At 41.9% G+C, this 17,805-nt stretch overlaps 1 protein-coding gene across 1 annotated transcript; it reads left to right on the top strand.

The window, feature by feature from the left end:
* The first annotated feature begins 2,808 nt into the window (after positions 1-2,808).
* On the top strand, positions 2,809-9,887 carry LOC136652494 (vomeronasal type-2 receptor 26-like). The gene is made up of 4 exons (XM_066629435.1): positions 2,809-3,093; positions 5,585-5,689; positions 7,778-7,904; positions 8,977-9,887. Exons 1-4 carry the CDS (start codon positions 2,809-2,811, stop codon positions 9,885-9,887), a joined length of 1,428 nt encoding a protein of 475 aa, XP_066485532.1.
* The last annotated feature ends 7,918 nt before the right edge of the window (positions 9,888-17,805 follow it).

Here is a 17,805-nt window from a genome sequence, read left to right as displayed (position 1 = left end):
ATCACACATTCCTTTTCTATGTGAACTATGCTCTCCTAGAAGTAGACTCATCATTCATCTATAGCTTGTTATTTTATTCACTATTACAGTTGATTTAGGAAGTTTTTGTATTGCTTTCATTCAGGACAAGTTTACACTTTTTCTTTGTTTCCCACTCTCAAAAAACTTTCCACTACTAGAAAAACTTGCTTTCCCTGTCTTGGTTTTTGACAACACTCCTCAAACATTTTTTTTTCCTGTTATGGATTTCCTTTGCTCCAACCAATCCGAGCACTAAGGGCAAATAGAAGGTGACTGTGGGGAGTTCCATGTTGGCTTCCTGTGCTGGGTTGTTAAGGGTGCAATCCTATCCTGCGCTGGAACAAGCAAGCCAAGAGAGCCCTGGTGGCAGCCCACCGCCCGCCCTCCCCCCACCCAGGAACGCCTCCGTCCCACCTTCTCCCTGCCTACCCGAGAGCCTTATTTCGGCCCAGCCAGGCCGACACAAGGCTCTCTCCCTCTGTTGGCATGAAGGCTAATGCTAGCATCCGCAGGCCAGTGCACCTCTGTGTGCTGGCCTTGCCGACTCTTGAGGAGGCGCAAATGTGCCTTATGGCACATTTGTGACCCTCCTGGGCCGACACAAGGGACTTCAGCCCATGTGCAGTTCAGGATTGCACTTCACGTTGCATTTTTGCCCCTACTTTCTACATAAGGCCACAAGTGAGCACCAAGGACCTATTTTTTAAGAAGGAGAAATAAAGTAACACATAAGAACCCCAACCTGTGCTATGTTAGAGTACTGCAGTGGGTTGTGGGAAAGGGGAAACTAGGAATAAGGAAGGATGGCAAAGTTTATGAGGAAAGTCATGAATGGTTAATAGGGATCTGGGTCAATGAAGATAGACCTATGTGGAACATTATTATTGTTCCAATTCTAGGAAGAACTCAAAAGGGTAGATGTGTGAGATCACATGAGAAGTACACACAATTTTCTAATGCTTAGCTGCACCATAAATAGCAGAAACGCATGTTCCAAGATGACAAAGGCCTTTTTGATCTCACCTGTTGACCCATCAGAGTTGAGTGTGCCTCTGGGGACTCTATACATAAACATTGGCTCTGGATACTCAACCATACAGACAACCTAACGTGGAGCCTGTGAGTTTGGAATGATCATTATCTATAATTATATTGTGATTGAGTGTTCTCTGCAAGGAAGCCCCAGGAGATGTTCAGAAGTAACTTTGAAATTCATAAACACCAGAAAAGGGGGGGGGGGAGACAGAGAAAGCAATGGATTGGAGACTTTGTCAAACTTGCATAAGTCACAAAGCCTGCTATAAAAGAAGATGTTTTTGCTACTGAGAGCTGTGCAAATTCAGAAGACAGCTGAGCTCCTTCACAGTGAAGAGGAACAGCATCTCAGATCCAACACCAGGGCAAGAATAAGCACACTTACAATATTCAGCATTTAAAAAGTGCATTGAATGTTGTTAGCGATCTATGAAGATCCCAAATTTGAAAGGCAATGCAATGGTCTCCTCAAAGATCCTGCTCCTCTTCCTCCTCCTTCTGTTCCTGCCTCAGTCTATGAGCAAGCCCTTGGAAGGACTCTGCAGAGCAACAACTCCGAGATATGGATTTGATTATTTCAGGCCAGGAAACCATGTGGTTGGTGGAATTCTGTCCATGAATGTGGGTCTGTTACGAAATGAGTCCTTCAAGACTGTCCCTCTGAATGTCAATGATAATGTAGTGGTCTAGTAAGTGTGTGTGTGGTTTAAATCCAGTACAGTATAACGGGCACTATTTAGCAAGGTTTGTGCAGGTTGGCCTTTAAGTTTCTTTACAGATAGAGGGTTTATGTTTATTACACCTGACAAAAATCTTTCCTCACCACAGTATCCTTCAAATCGTCAGATTCTATTGTTTAAAAAAAGGTCTGACTTGATTTTGATAAGGTTGCTAGTTCTTTGAAAGTCTGGTATGTTTGTTAAATTGACAATGCCTCTTTACAGTTGAAATTCTAAAATCAACTCAGATTTTCTGGGGGTTTCTTTAAAAAAAATTGGTCTGATTCTGGTAAGGGTAATTTGTTCAAGGTCTAACTTATTTCATAATAAAATGCAGTTGTAATATTCAGAAACAAGTTGTACTTGAATCAGATCAATACAGAGGAACTTCAGGACTGTGAACTCTGACATTTATTGCTGTGAAAAGGAGCCTACTGCAAACCATGTATGAAATGATTAATCAGCATTAGGGATACTCCTCAATTATTCTGCTGTCAGTGCTTTTGAATGGGGCACACAATGTTTTATAGTTGCTCATCTACAACAGTATGCAACCATGATTTCCAGTGTTTTTGTCAGGATTACCAAGTCGCAGTTGCGGTTAAATCAATTCTCTTCAAATCAAACTCTGTGCGGAAAGAGTAGCACCATGAAGCATAATGTCTTTGAGGGCTCCCCATAACCTTGCACTGTCTGTAGTTCTCTGAAATCTGATAATCCCTACTAAACTAAACAATGATATCCAAAGACTTTTTTTAAAAGCAGCCCCAGACACCTTGCAAATCTGAATGGGACTACAGGGCTGATCTTACTGCACAGTTCTTACTTCAAACACATCTGGATGGCAGAAGTCAGTAATATTTGTCATGCTAACTGTAGAATTGGTTATTATAATTTTTGTTTTACATTTTTAGCAGGCTTGGAACATGGTGCTAACCCCAAGCCTCTAAAAGGCTGGAGTGCAATGAATGAAAATGAACGCATACAAAATTCAAAAAAAATAAATAAAAACTCACTTTTTTTTGGTAGTTTTATGGGAAAGAACAACCAGCATTCCTTGGCCTTCATTTTTGCCATTGATGAGATCAACAAGAATCCAAACCTGTTACCCAATGCCACTCTTGGCTTCCGAATCTATGATGACCTCTGCCAAAAGATAATATATGATATCACCCTTTCCCTGCTATCTGAACGCAATAAAAGCTTCCCTAATTTCCGGTGCGGAGATGAATATAAGATGGCTGCAGTTGTTGGAGGTCTGCAGTCAGACACTTCCTTCCGAATGGCCACGGTCTTAGGACTATACAAGATCCCACAGGTAGGGGGTGTTACAAGGGAATTGGGGATCTCCTTTACAAATTTGCTATGCAGACAACAAACTCTCTCTATTGTACCACACTTGGAGACCAATCCTATCCCCCGCCAGCCCAGATCATGCAGCTAGAGTGGAACAAGACAGCCCAGGAGGAGTCAGTAAATTTTCTTTTTACTTTTTTCTTTGTAGCCTGCCCAGTCTCTAGTGGGACTCCTTAGATCTAAGCCAGCTCTTTTGCTGACATAAGCCTGAGGAAACTCCTCAGGGGAGGTCCAGGCTAGGAAAGGAGGATAACAGCGTAGGCAAATGCCACCATGATCTTCCCTCTCATGCTCCCCAAATGCCCCTGGCACAGCTCGATCCCAACCCGGATCCCTACCTTTACTGTCCCTGATCATCCCCCAAACAGTCACCACTGCTAAATGACCAGTAATGAATGGTACTGCCTGAGCCAGTGGTGCCTTCCACATTAGAAAAATTTTTCCATTGCCCCAGAGTAAGTCCCAGCAGCTGTCATGGATCAACTGGGACCTGCAGCTATTCTTTCTGGTTCTCCTACTCCAAACCAATTTTGAAAATTATGAGCTAAGTAAAGAGATAAGAAGAGAGAATTAAAAAGGAATACAGCAGATGACATTTCCTTTCACATCTCCCTATGATTCTTCATGCTTCTGTCTTCAGAGAAGAAATGAGAAATGACCCTCCACTCTAAGTGCTTTCACATAGTGAGTGGATTAGGTGCCCAAACTGCCATTTAGCCTGGCTTTTAAAAAATCTCCCTCTTCTTACTCCTTAGCTCAGTTATGGACCTCTTCACTCAGTACTGAGGGACAGAACTCAGTTCCCTACTTTATACCAAATGGTTCCAAATGAAGCCTCTAAATATGAAGAGATTGTGCATTTGATCAAATATTTCGGGTGGACTTGGATTGGCCTCATTTTTTCACATGATGACAGTGGAGAAGATTTTGGGGAAAGGTTGACAACCATGTTCAGTAAGAATGGGATTTGTATTGCCTTTGCAGAAAGGGTGCCACTTGTTACTATAGATATGGAAAACAAGAAAAGCATATTCGCTACACAAAACATTCTGGTCGCTCTTAATGCAACAAAAGCCAATGTGATTGTTACATATGGGAACACACTCTACATGCAATGTCTAAAAATGCTGCTAAATACATATGAACCACCAGCAACCAAATTCATGGAGAAGGTTTGGATCACAGCAGGCCACTGGGATTTTACCTCAATACCTTATCAAAATGCTTCATATATCAGACACTTCCATGGTTCCTTATCCATAGCAGTCCACAAAAATGAGGTGCCAGGATTTTCCACCTTTCTCCAGACATTTAACCCTTACAACCACCAAAATTATATTTTTCTCCAACAATTCTGGTCTTTGGCATTTGGGTGCTTAACATCAATCCCAAATCCCTTGGAGTCTAGGCTGAATCTCAAGAACTGTACAGGGGTAGAAAAGTTGGAGAATCTTCCGGGGACTGAGTTTGAAATGAGGATGTCTGCTGAGAGCTACAGTATCTACAATGCAGTCTCTGCCTTGGCACATGCTTTACATGCTAGGTACTCATCCAGGCACATGACAAGGGTTCAAGGACTCAAATTGGGGCTTCAGATGACACAGCCCTGGGAGGTAATGTAAGACCTTTTTCTTTCAGTACTGTTGTAAGGGGATGGTTACTGCATGAAGCAGAACATGAAACAAAACATGCTAATTCTTTTCTGTAGGTTTCATCCCCATTCCTTCTCAGGGGGTCCCCTCATCTTATCTATCAGGATTGCTTTTCCATCCCCCCATTTTTGGATAGGCTTCCAGACCAGTCCCATCTAAATTCCTCCCCCTGCCAATGCAACTGCACCATGTACTGCATCCTTCGGGGGGGGCGGGGTCACTGTGATCCCCTCCAGGTAAGGAATAGTTCTTCCTTTGCCCTGGGCTAAGCCTCTGCTGTCCTGGTGGGATGACTCATACCTCCATCAGCAATTTTGCTGGTGCAAGTCTGAGTGATCCCAGATAGATGGATAGGATATTGGCAGAACTGCTGGTGCTGATAACTGTTTTTCCTGCCCTGCCTGCTTGAAGAAATGAAAGCTTTCCCTATGGAGAGACTATTCACACAGTTTCACATGCTAGGGTTCCAACATTCCAAATCTGGGAAAGAGAGATGGGGCAGGTACTATAAAAGCTTCAGCAGGGATCATGACTCGCTCACAGAACGTGCAATTTGATTACATCAGAAATGCCATTTTGAGAAAAGTCTACCTAAATGATATTCAGAAACTTCCAATGCATATAATAATGCCTTTCAGGAGAGAGAGAGAGAGAGAGAGAGAGAGAGAGAGAGAGAGAGAGAGAGAGAGAGAGAGAGAGAGAGAGAGAGAGAGAAATTACATTTTTTTCAGTGGAAATTCCTACATCCCTGCAAACCTGTGTACTGTTTTGTCAATCTTGAGGTTTTCTCTTTCTCTACAGCTCCATTCACTTTTGAGAATACTCCAGTTCAACAACAGTGCTGGGGACGAGGTCTTCTTCAACGAACACATGGAACTCTCCAATGGATGTGACATTGTGAACTGGGTGGTTTTCCCAAATAAATCGTTTATCCAAAGAAGAGTTGGAACGATGGGTGCACAGGCTTCTTCGGGCCAAAAATTTACGATTAAAGAAGGTGACATTACATGGCCCAGAAAATACAATCAGGTTGGCTTTCCATATGTTCAAGTTTAGGACTTGGCTGTTTCCTTTCTAACTCCTTTTGCAATTAAACCTACAAATATATATCTTACATATTTAGAGCAGTTATGATAACCTCCATAATTCTGACACATAGCAGGTGACCGTGTTTGCCTCCTGATCCAATAATACATTGCCAGAATGCTCTGATGGGTTCAATAAACCTAGAACAACAAAGATCTCCAACATAATTAGCTAACATAATTCAAACTCCTGAACTTCATGCAGGAATATTTTTGGGTTTGCTGAGATGCAGAATGTCTTCTTGCCATCTACACCTTTCAAGTTGAGGCTGAGCTCAACAAGTCTCAGTGACAGTAATTGGAATTTGCTCTCATCATTCCACCTACTCTGGCGTTGGAGCAAATCCTCTCTTCAGCAGAGGTCCTGAGTGTCCTTTGGCGCTGAAGAATAGATGACTCTCCAAGGGGTTCTGGCCTAGGCCTATCCCGCTGAATCAAAGAAGAAACATATTTGTCTATTAGCTGACACCAAAGGGTCCTGATTGTTCACTTAACTCATGTCCCTCATTGTTTATGGCCAGCTGAACAACAATGGACTTTAAATTGTCTCTCCTTTAGCTAGGCAGGTGTAGCCTCCCTCCCCCACAATCCTGGAATAAAATACTAGAACCCAGTGATTCACTACCCCTATGATTTCCTGAGAATGGATACTGCTTTCAAGTAAAGAATGTCAGCGTTGGGTGATCCTGGAATTCTGATACCCACGGGAATTCTCCTGCTATGCACTATTGGTGATGCACTATTGTGAGAGTATGTATGCATCCCAATTGAATCCCTCATTATGATACAGCCTAGAAGTTTGTCATCTTCATCTTGCCTTTCCTCAGCTGGTAGCAAGACTACACCTACACCCATTTGCAGGGAAAGAATATTGAAATATAATTCCAATAGTAATTGAGTCAGTTTCAGGAATTCACTGGATATCTTTCAGATTTTCAAGGGAAAAAAAAGAAAACAGATAAACTAAGGAACACACCTTGATGCGAAAATTCTAGGTTCTGCTAGGAAGCCAGTATCTGTGAAGTATCAGATCCTTAAATATGGATATGGGCAGGAGGTCTGGTCTAGAGGGTTGAGCCTCCATCTGCCTGAAGATAACATCCGAAGGTCGCCAGTTCGAGGCCACCGGCACCACGAATGGTGAGACCTTGAAGCAGCTGACAAGCTGAGCTGAGTTATTCCACCTGCTCTTTGGAAGGAGCTGCTTGTCAGCCTGTGTGGGAGGAGGCCAGAAAGTGACAACAGACCGCAAAAGTTCCATCTGAAATTTTGTGTGGTTCTTGGAAGATAGAACCTTCTTTAATTGTAAAAATCCCTATGGGGATTTAAACAGCCTGCCTATGTAAACCGCTTTGAATTAAAGTCCGAGGAGAAATCTGACGACCAAGAAAGGCGGTATATAAATACCTGTACTATTATTATTATTATTATTATTATTATTATTATTATTATTATTATTATTATTAAAGCCATAATAATATATTAATTATGGATTTAACATAGTCATAGTATATGGAATGGTCATGTTATTAACACTGTGATTGGATGGTTGTTTCCAAAGGGAAAGCCAGTAAATATTTGACTTTATTGTATTTCACATTCATTACTGTGCATATGTTAAAATAAAATAAAATTTGAATAAAATTACAGGTAGCAAAAAAAAAAAAAAAAGAATCAATACATTAGTGTGCAATCCCAACCCATTTTCCAGCACTGAGGTAAGGGAAATGCAGCTCCAAGGTAAGGCAACAAATTTTCCCTTGCTTTGAGGAGACCTCCATGAGTGCCACCCAACTGCAGGATGCAGCACATGTCCCATTGGTGCAGCGATGCCAGTGCTGGAAAGTTGGTTAGGATTAGGGCCTAAATCACAGTCATTTAAATCTCATTCTCTGTTATCTCTGGGTAGATGTTGCCCCATTCTATCTGCACTGAGAGATGCCAGCCTGGCTATCACAAAAAGGTTCGTGAAGGGGACCCGTCTTGCTGCTATGATTGTTTTCGGTGCTCAGAGGGGACCATTTCTAATCAAACAGGTATGTGATTCCACAGATGCTATCCAAGCGTTCTCAAAGATGAACTATGTGGGGAAAAATAATGTTCCCTTTTGCCAATTCCAGCCCTTTTCTGTTTCACATGAGGTATATATTAGGCTTTCTGCAGTTGTTTTCATTAATTTACAGCCCATTCCTAACCTCCAGAACCATGTCAGCCCTGCCACCCTGGCAGCCCTTCTGCCGGTGGCTGCAGCATAGATGCTTGTGCAGCAGGGGGAAAGCTGCAGGGTGGTACAGACTGGCTGTTGACAGGATTGTGACAGAAGGGTAGATATTGGGGTAGGATGCAGTGAGTCACAGTGGACACACACCCAACAGTTTCCCTATGCAACAGTTTCCTATTTATGCCACCAACAAGGCTGGCACAGATCTGAGAAGTCCCACTGCGGTTCATGTGGTGGGCAACAACCTGCTAAGTATTTTACCTTCCCACCAGTCTTGCTTGGCCTCCCCCCACCCCAGGATGGTGCATTGGGTGCCGCCGCCAGCGTGCCAGCAGCCCTTCATCCAGTGCAAGATCCCTAGATAGGGTGGGCCATAAGCCTCCACTCATTTAGTTATTTTTTCATTTGTCTCCGTTCTTTTCATGACTCCCTATTTGTCATTTTGTGTTCTTTGCTCTCTGCAAAACTGCCTTGTGATTGCCATTTTTAATATCCCATTATATCCTGGATGACATGCTTTCCCAGGGTACTGTTGGAGGAAGATATCAGCTCTTCCAAAACCACGATGGCTCTCAGGCTAACTGGGTATCTTAAAAAAAATATCAAATGGCAGCTGCAACAAATAACACCTTCGGTTCCAGAGAAGATAACACTTCTCCCTCTGCACAGCCTTGCTTGGTGCCAGCAGATTGTGTCTTTGCCACCAGCAACTGTGCTGGCAGCCTCATTCCGCATGCCTGCCATGTGCCAGCACTTTTGCATGGATTCTGCAACCTCTACCAGCAGAACATAAGCTCCGCCAGTGAGCATTTTTAATAGGATAAGTCTGCTAGAAGATTAGATGTTCCACACTCTTTCAGTGCACTGAACATTTCTCCTTCTTCCAGATATGGATCAGTGTGAAGAATGCCCAGAGGACCAGCATCCAAACCAGCATCAAACTCAATGCACCCCAAAAGACATCACTTTTCTAGCCTATAATGAAACTTTGGGCATAAGTTTGGTTTCCACCACAGTTTCTTTTTCTCTGCTCACTGCTTTGGTGCTTGGAATCTTTATGAAATATCAAGACACTCCCATCGTCAGGGCCAACAATCAGGATCTGACCTACCTTCTCCTGATCTCCCTCTTGCTCTGTTTCCTTTGCTCCTTCATGTTCGTCGGACGACCCGGCAGGATGACCTGCCTCCTCCGACAAGCTGCTTTTGGAAATGCCTTTTCTCTTGCACTGTCTTGTGTTTTGGCCAAAACCATCACTGTGGTTCTGGCATTCATGGCCACCAACCCAAGGAACAAGATGAGGAAATGGGTGGGGAAGAGACTGTCACATTGTGTTATCTTTTTTTGCTCCCTAATTCAACTTGGAATATGTGGCAGCTGGCTCAGTACTTCTCCTCCTTTCCCAGATCTTGATATGTTCTCACTACCTGGGCAGATCATAGTGGAATGTAATGAGGGTTCAGGTGCTATGTTTTACCTTGTCCTGGGCTACATGGGCTTTCAGGCCAGTGTCAGCTTCACTGTTGCTTTCCTGGCCAGGAAACTGCCTGACTCTTTCAATGAGGCCAAGTTTATCACCTTCAGCATGTTGGTCTTTTGCAGTGTCTGGGTCTCCTTTGTTCCAACCTATCTGAGCACCAAGGGCAAGTACATGGTGGCTGTGGAGATTTTCTCCATTTTGGCCTCCACTGCTGGGTTACTGGGTTGCATTTTTTCCCCTAAATTGTTCATTATTTTATTGCGGCCCGAAATGAACACAAAAAATGTTGTTTTGAAGAAGAAAAATCCTACATGCTAAAGATGATATTTTGTAACTATGTATATGTCTTCCTTGTTCTGAATTGCAAGGAAGGGAGTCAAGGATTGATAGTGTGAGCCATATTTCATTTCCTCATTATCACTATGGCAAGCAAGCTGTACAACTGAAGAGAAGCAATGTAGAACAAGTTATATGATAACTACCCAGCTAGAATGTGATTTGGGAGCCTTCCAAGGATCCAGAATTTTATGTACCGTAGAGACCTTAGCTTGACACAATGCAGACCGGAATTGTTGCTTCAGATTCGAGTAATAGGTTGCTGATCAAAATCTCCCCCAGATTAAGGGGTTTTTGGCCTACTGCTGCTGTGTAGCCGGAGGGATAGATATGTATTATTTATTTATTTTTCACATATTTATACTGCCCTTCCTCCAAGGTTCTCATGGTGGAATATTTCCTTCTTTCTTTTGTCCTCATGATGTAGATGCACTCTGAGGTAGATGAAGCTGAGAGGTAGTGATTGGCCCAAGGTCACCAAGGAAGCTTCATGACTTAGCAGGGATTTGAACCTGGATCTTCCAGTTCTTTTTCATTCATTCATTCATTCATTCATTCATTCATTCATTCATTCATTTGTTTGTTTATTTATAATTAACACACACAGACATACAAACATATAATATACATTTAGGAGTGCTAAATACCATATTCCATTACTAATTAATCATACTATATCTCCTAATCTACTTACTCATCTATTTCTACCTCTTATTGATTTATCCATTTATTTATATAATATACAATAAATTTTCCCTAATTCCCTATACTATATTTTCTAAATATTAACTTTCTACCAAGCATAAACTAACTTCAATTGCTCATTAATATTAAAGCAAAATAATCTAATTACCAAAATTATCACCTCGGCTATATCAACTCCAATCTAATTCTCCAATCTAATTACACTTTTTTTCTTTGACATAATAACCACATATAAAACAATTCTTCCACACGTTTACATTTCCAGCTATGTTTTTAATAGTTTTCCCATATTTTTTTAATACATTCTAATTCATATTTATCAATTTCATACGTATTCTTTTTTTTTTTTTTTCTTCAAATAAATTTGGGCTAATAAATATTAGCTGAATAAATTGTCCAATTCTCTTTAACCCTCAGATTACCCCTCAGGGTTCTTTTTATTTCTTACTTTCCATTTTTTCTCCCGTAATATCTTTAATAATTTATCTCTATAACAGAATCTGATAGATCCACGCTTTCTTATATAGGGTGTGTTCATTCTTCCAGTTAACTGGGATATATTTTCTCCTTCTTGTTCCATCAAATTTGTGCACACCTGTTACTCTGTCCATCTTATCTTTCTTGATCTCCATCAGCGCCTCTTCTTCATCCTGTTGATCATCCTGTTGATTTTCCTCCTTGTCCGCTTTTTCACTCCCTTGTTTATCTTCTGCTTGTTTCTTCACATCTTCCAATTGTTCCTTGCACATATCTATCTGTTGGGAAAGAGTCTCCAGACTGGCTTCAATCTGCGAGGACCAACTCAGTTGTTGTCGCTCCATAATAAGCAATCTCTCCATATTAATCCAGATTTTCTGTATCCACATTTCTGGAACAGAATCTATTTTGCAATTTCTCTCTAGTCCACTAGATGCCCACAATGTATTATTACACAACTCCGAAGCTAGGATGCATAAATCTGTGTGGGAAGGATGTTGAAATTGCAAGTGTTCTTTCATATTTAGTGGATATGTCTCAAAGAATATTTTTTGGGGGGAAAATGTTGGCATGATTGTTCTTGGAATATAAGATTCTAAACACTCCACATTTTCTCTCATTCAGATTGTCATATAGTTATGTGCTATATGAACTATCATTCGAATCTTTAACAAAACTAAGATTCTTGTAGGTCAGTGGTTCTCAAAGTGGTGGGTCATGACCCACCAGTTCATGTAACGCTTCCCCTGTCCCTTTAAAGCATGGGGGAAGGGGGGAGGCAGTGAGGCAATCCCCAGGATCACTTAGCTAAGGGGGGTGCGAGGGGGGTGCTTTCCACTTACTATTAACTAGGTAGGGCTGCTGGAGTCTGCAGGAAGTGTGGGGAGCCCTTCACAAGGCTCCCCGTTCAGTAAAAGTGGGTGCAAAGTACCTCCTGCAAAACTTTCCAAGCTTTGGGGAGCCCTACAGAGGGCTGCGCTGGGATCCCCACACCTCCTGCATCCTTCAGCAGTCCTACCTAGTTAAAAGTAAGTGAAAAGCACCCTCTTGTCCCCCCCCCCCCAAGTGAAGCGATCCTGGGAATTGCATCGCTGCCCTAGCCCCTCCCCTGCAAACACTAACTGAGGGAGTAAAGTTCCCTCAAAGTTTGAGAAACGCTGTTGTAGGTAATAAATATACTAGACCCCCCCACTTTTAAATCTTGAGTTCTTAAAAACGGAAGAACTGAAGAAATATCCTAACTGGACTATGCATGGCACCGTTTCTAATTGCCTGTTCTCCTTTTATGAACTTTTAAAAGAGATAATTTGACATTATAAGGTAATTTTGCTTTATATGAAAACGTGTCAATTATAAAAAAGTCTTAATATTGACTTATTGTTTTCTCTATAATACAGTGCATTGCATAATTGTAGTTTCATGTATTGAAACTAAAATGGGTGGGAGGCAAGATGGCAACTGAGCTCGTTGTATGTTCTGTTTGTTCCGGCTTTTAGTATCTTTTTATCTTTATTTTTTTACGGTTGTCTACAGCTATCAGCATTTTTTCGATACTGTTGTCTTATCTGGAGAACATTTGCCAACTGTAAGTTTTTTTTTTCCTCCTTATCTAGTGGGAGTGAGCTGCCTGATTAATTGTGTTTGACTTTGGCCAGCAGCCATCGCAATGGGGAAGAGACGCCGCTCAAGACATTCCTCCGAAGTTGGGCTGACACTTTCTAAACAGTCTAAACAGCTCAGACTGGGGGATTTACCCTCTTGGACTGATATTGGGGCTAATTCCCCCCCCCTTGCTGTATCTGAATCCATGCACAGTCTCCCTAAACAATCTTCTTGTACCCTTAAGAATTCAATGCCTGCAATTACAATGGTCTCCTCGAAACAACTACAACCGTCCGTCCCGCAGTCTGTGTATGCTGGATCTAACGAGCCCTCTTTTTTGTCCAAAGGGGGAATGCCTGGCGTTAACCGACTTCCAGACAATTATTTCTCAACCCTCACAAGTTTTTGTTACAACATTGGAGATACTGTTCTCTTTATTTGTAAACAACTAAATCTGGCTCTCCAACAGTTGAATTCAATACATTCAGCATTGCCTAGGGCGGCTCAATATAATAGGGCCTCTTCACTACTTTCTGTGTTGGTTCAGGCGTGCCCAGACTCAACAAAGCCTCCCAAGGGATCCTGTTTTTTTCTTCCTGATCAGATTACTTTGGAAATTTTTCCCTCTTCTTATAAGGCCTATAAGTGGACTGGCAAATCTCAAATCCTCTCCTCATTAACCAAACTTTTAGCCCTGGACCAGTTGGATATTGATTTAATTTCTGTGGAATATTTGCCATTTTTTCGGTTTGCCTATAGGATTTTGTTAAAGTTTGCCTCTGGTCGTATCCCCAAGCTCTGCCATGAAAGGAAACACTCCCTGTGTGCTAAGGGAATACGGACTAGGAGGGTATTCCAAATACCTGAGGTTAAACCTCTATTTCCCAGAAGCTCTCATGTATCTAGGAGTCCAATCAAGAAGCCGCACTCTTCCAGTGCCAAGGTTCCCGGCCCTCTGTTGGCACCGATACCTCTCTCGCCAGCCTTGGTTCCTGAGTCACCATGCAAACTTACCACGGATTTTTTTGCCTTCCCTTTCTAATTGTGATGCAGTGATGGCTCCGCTGGAAAACGGTATCGCTAACCTTAAAACATGGTTTCCATCTGAAACTCGCTGCAGCTCCGGTCTCCACCACCTTGATTCTACAGCAGCTGAGCCCTTTGGAGCAAAAGCAGAGGCAGTCGCGTCCAGTCAAGTTTTATCTAAGGCTCAAGTGGCTCCCCCTTCCTCTTTAATCTCTGGAGCAGACCTTATCTTCTTCTGTGAACCTAGTGTGGCCATGTCTCTTGACTTGGTCCTCTGCGCGATGCAACGCTGTGAACAGGAGTTCTGCCTGGAGTTTCCTTCTGCCTCTTATCCCTTAAACTCAGTACTTTCTCCAGTTTGTATTGACAAAGGTCCTTGGGGACCTTGGTGGATGCTAATGCTCAAACTGAGCCTCCACTAAATTATGATTATATTTCCTCTAAGCCAACCCCTTCTACGAGTAATCAATCCTGTTCTGTGGTATCTCCTGAACTCGTAATGGACCTGGTACATCTTACTCAGGCATCTCAAGAAATTGACAGCGGACCGGCAGAGACTCCAGACTCTAATGGACTTTCTGGCTGACTGATTAAGCCTGGACCTTCTCTTGCGTCCACTCATATGGATTTGAAGTTTCTGTCCTGGAATATTGCGGGTTGGGGGAACAAATCGCTGGATCCTGACTTTGTTAATTTTTTGGGAAAATTTGATATTATTCTGTTGCAGGAAACCTGGTCCTCGACTACCCTGTATTTCCCAGGTTTTATTACCTACCGTGTTCCTGCTTTTAAATCTCAACTGATGAGTCGTCATCGCTCTGGTCTTTGTTGTTTTATTCGTTCTTCCCTGAATTTTGTTATAACTCCCTTCCCTTGTAAGTCCTTATATATTCAACCGTTCATTTTTAATGGTGGTGAGTTATCTATGTTCCTTGTCAATGTATATATCCCTTCTAGTGGGCCTTTGGCCTCCGCTATTTGGTCAGACTTGATGACTCTGTTAGACTCAGTGTTGGTTTCATACCCAGCAATTCCTTTTATTTTAATGGGTAATTTTAATTCTAGAATTGGCCCTAACAATGAAGCATTGGCCAAATTTCTGAATTGGGATTTTGATGACATCCCCCCTGCTTGGCTTTGTTCTGATATGCGGTCCCAAGACAAATCTTTTAATGAAAATACTCACTTTTTAGCTTCTCTTTGCTCTTCTTATGACCTCTACATTATTAATGGGTCTATTATTTCGCCTCACTCTGGTATTTATACTTTTTTTTTTCCCCTATTGGTTCCAGTGTGATTGATTATGTTTTGGTCTCTCCTAAATTATTATTCTCTTGTTATGACTTTTCAATTGGTGCCCGGGTGGAAAGTGATCATCTTCCCTTGTTAATTAAGTTTAGGAATTTTTTCCCACGGACAGTCAATGAGGAACTTATTCATCAGTCCTGTCTTTGGCCCAGGTGGTCTCCCAGGATTAACTCAGCCATCGAACAATGGTCTTCTAACCCGGATATAGCGTTCTTAAGGTTAATAATTAGTTCCACCACTATTCTGTCTTTGGCTGACACATCATACCATTTGATTACCCACTTGCTGACAGAACTACTTGGGTCTGCAACTGTCCCCAACAGCAAGGTTTCCACCCCCTCATGGTTTGATGCCGAGTGCTGGGCCGCTAAATGTTCTGTCCGTCTTTTGTTTCTTTTATCCTGGTCCCACAACACTACTGAGTCCAGGGCTTTTTATTTTCGTGCTAGAAGGTACTGGCAACAACTTTTAGCCGCTAAGAAACATGACTTTGCTCTACGTAATTGGGACCAGTTACTTTGTGCCATCTCATCCAATAATAGTAAGATTTTTTGGAAACTGATAGCACGCTCCAATCTTAGAGCTCCCTTTCATTCTCCTATATTTATTTCTTCCTGTGATTGGTCATCTTATTACTCTAAGGTTTTTTCATCTCAGTCTCCATCAGCGGTATTGCGTGCTTTACCCCAAGAGCTCCCACAGTGGCCACCTGTCACTAGTGAGGAAATTATTGAGCTTATTTCTTCACTGAAGACGGGAAAGGCCCTTGGCCCAGATGGGATCTACAATGATCTTTTAATTAACAATGCTTATTGGTGGGCTGCCCCACTGGCAAATTTATTTACTTTATTTACATGCACGGGGTCATCCCAGACGATTGGCTTAATTCCATCTTAGTGGAATTCCTTTAAAAAAGGTGACCCTTCAGTCCCTGGTAACTACAGGCCTATCTGTTTACTCTCAGCTCTTGGGAAGTTATATGCTAAGCACCTCTTAGTCCATCTTGCCAATTAGGCCTCCTCTAAGAACCTGCCCGGGTACGAACAAATTGGATTTCGGTCTGGTTCCACTACATTGGATCATGTTTTTATTCTCTCTTATTTAGCTGAGAAATATTCTATCCATTTCAAGGGTAATTTGTTTGCAGCCTTTATAGACTTAAGAGCTGCATTTGATTCAGTCTGCAGAGACATTTTATGGGAGAAATTAGCCTCTTGGGATATCCCTCCTCATTTACTTTTTTTAATTCGTAAATTACATTCTGCCAACTCTTGCCAAGTTCGTTACAACAGCAATGGTTTGCTCACTGGGAAGATTCCAATTACTAAAGGGGTCAGACAAGGCTGTATTCTAGCCCCTTTTCTGTTTAATCTTTTTTTTGCTGATCTTCGGGCTCATTTATCAGTGACCGAGAAATCTGCCCCTGTTTTGAACACAGCGCCTGTCCCTATTTTATTATATGCAGATGATGAAGCCCTTCTCTCACTTTCCAGTTCAGGCCTTAGGCACTTTTTGGTTCTATTTCAATCTTAGTGTCTGTGGAATAATTTATCTATTAATGAGGAGAAAACCAAAATATTGGTTTTCTCCAAGTCATGGAGGCCTCTTCATTGGGCAATCAACAACCGGCCTATCGATCAAGTTAAATCATTTAAATATCTTGGCATCCACCTACATTACAAACTCAATTGGTCCTTCCATAGAAACTCCGTGACAGCCTCTTCTTCACACCTAATCAGGGTGATAGCTAAATTTCACCATTCAGATGGGAACCAGTTTGTCCCAGCTGCGCTCCATATCTTTAATACAATATTGGTTAGTCGCCTGCTTTACAGGGTTCCTATTTGGATTCATGCCATGTCCAACAAAGTCGATCAGTTGGCCGCCTCCTTTTACAGATGGATTCTTGGGGTCCCTAATTATATTAAACTTTCTACCTTGTCTTTTGATTTGGATGTCCACCCCCTTCAATTTTGGCCTGGAAATTTACTTTTAAATTTTGGTTACGGCTCTTTTTTAAGTCTGATCCTGATTCTCTTCTTGCCCATTTTCTTAAAGACCCTTTCCAATCTTCTTGGTCTTTGTTTTGCACGTCTAAACTAGCATCTATTGGTATTTCTCTAGACTCGCTTCTCAACAGTGATTTTAACCAGGCATTATCTCTTATTTATGAAAGACTTGGTGAGTCTGAATTTTTATGGTTATCATCTGATCTGAATCAGGTTTGTTCCCCTATGTATTGTGGCATTTTTCCTTCCTTTGCCAGTCGGTATTCTTATTTTTATTCTCTTACGGATCCACTCGAGAGGAGGGTTTTTATGTTAGCCTGGCTGAATATCTTCCCTTCTGCAGTGTTGAGCGGTCGCTACTCGCGGATACCCTTTGATCAAAGGTGTTGTAACTGTTGTGGCATTGAGCCTGATTCTTATTCATTATCTCTGCGTCTGTCCCGCGTTTCGCAAGCTCCGCCGCTCTATTCTAGACCCTGTTTTTTCTAACTACTCTGGCCCCTCCCATTTTCTAGCAGCGTTTCTTCTACATGACTTTTCGCAAGAAACGACATCGCTTGTTGGCAAGTTTCTTGCAAAAGTTTTTATCTTTAACAGTTTAAAGTAGCCCTGATTGGTACGTTGAGTGTGCACTTTATTTGTGGTCTGTTTCTTGTGTCTTGTCAGTGGGCTTATTGCGACGGTGTATTTATTTATTTATTATGTATGCCAATAAAGGTTCTCGGAATTCGGAATTCAAAACTAAAACAAATATTCAAATAATTAAATTCATC

This window comes from Tiliqua scincoides, chromosome 5, assembly GCF_035046505.1.
Source record: "Tiliqua scincoides isolate rTilSci1 chromosome 5, rTilSci1.hap2, whole genome shotgun sequence".
In the NCBI taxonomy this organism is placed as follows: domain Eukaryota; kingdom Metazoa; phylum Chordata; class Lepidosauria; order Squamata; family Scincidae; genus Tiliqua; species Tiliqua scincoides.
Note: the sequence above shows the minus strand (reverse complement) of the source record. Positions and strands in the feature narration are given on the sequence as shown.

Bases quoted from the DNA above. Each gene is read 5' to 3' on its own strand.
- LOC136652494 (XM_066629435.1), top strand. From the start codon at position 2,809: ATGGGAAAGAACAACCAGCATTCCTTGGCCTTCATTTTTGCCATTGAT. The intron at 5,690-7,777 runs GTGGTTTTCCCA...ATCTCTGGGTAG, and splicing joins GATGTGACATTGTGAACTGG to ATGTTGCCCCATTCTATCTG. The intron at 7,905-8,976 runs GTATGTGATTCC...TCCTTCTTCCAG, and splicing joins GACCATTTCTAATCAAACAG to ATATGGATCAGTGTGAAGAA.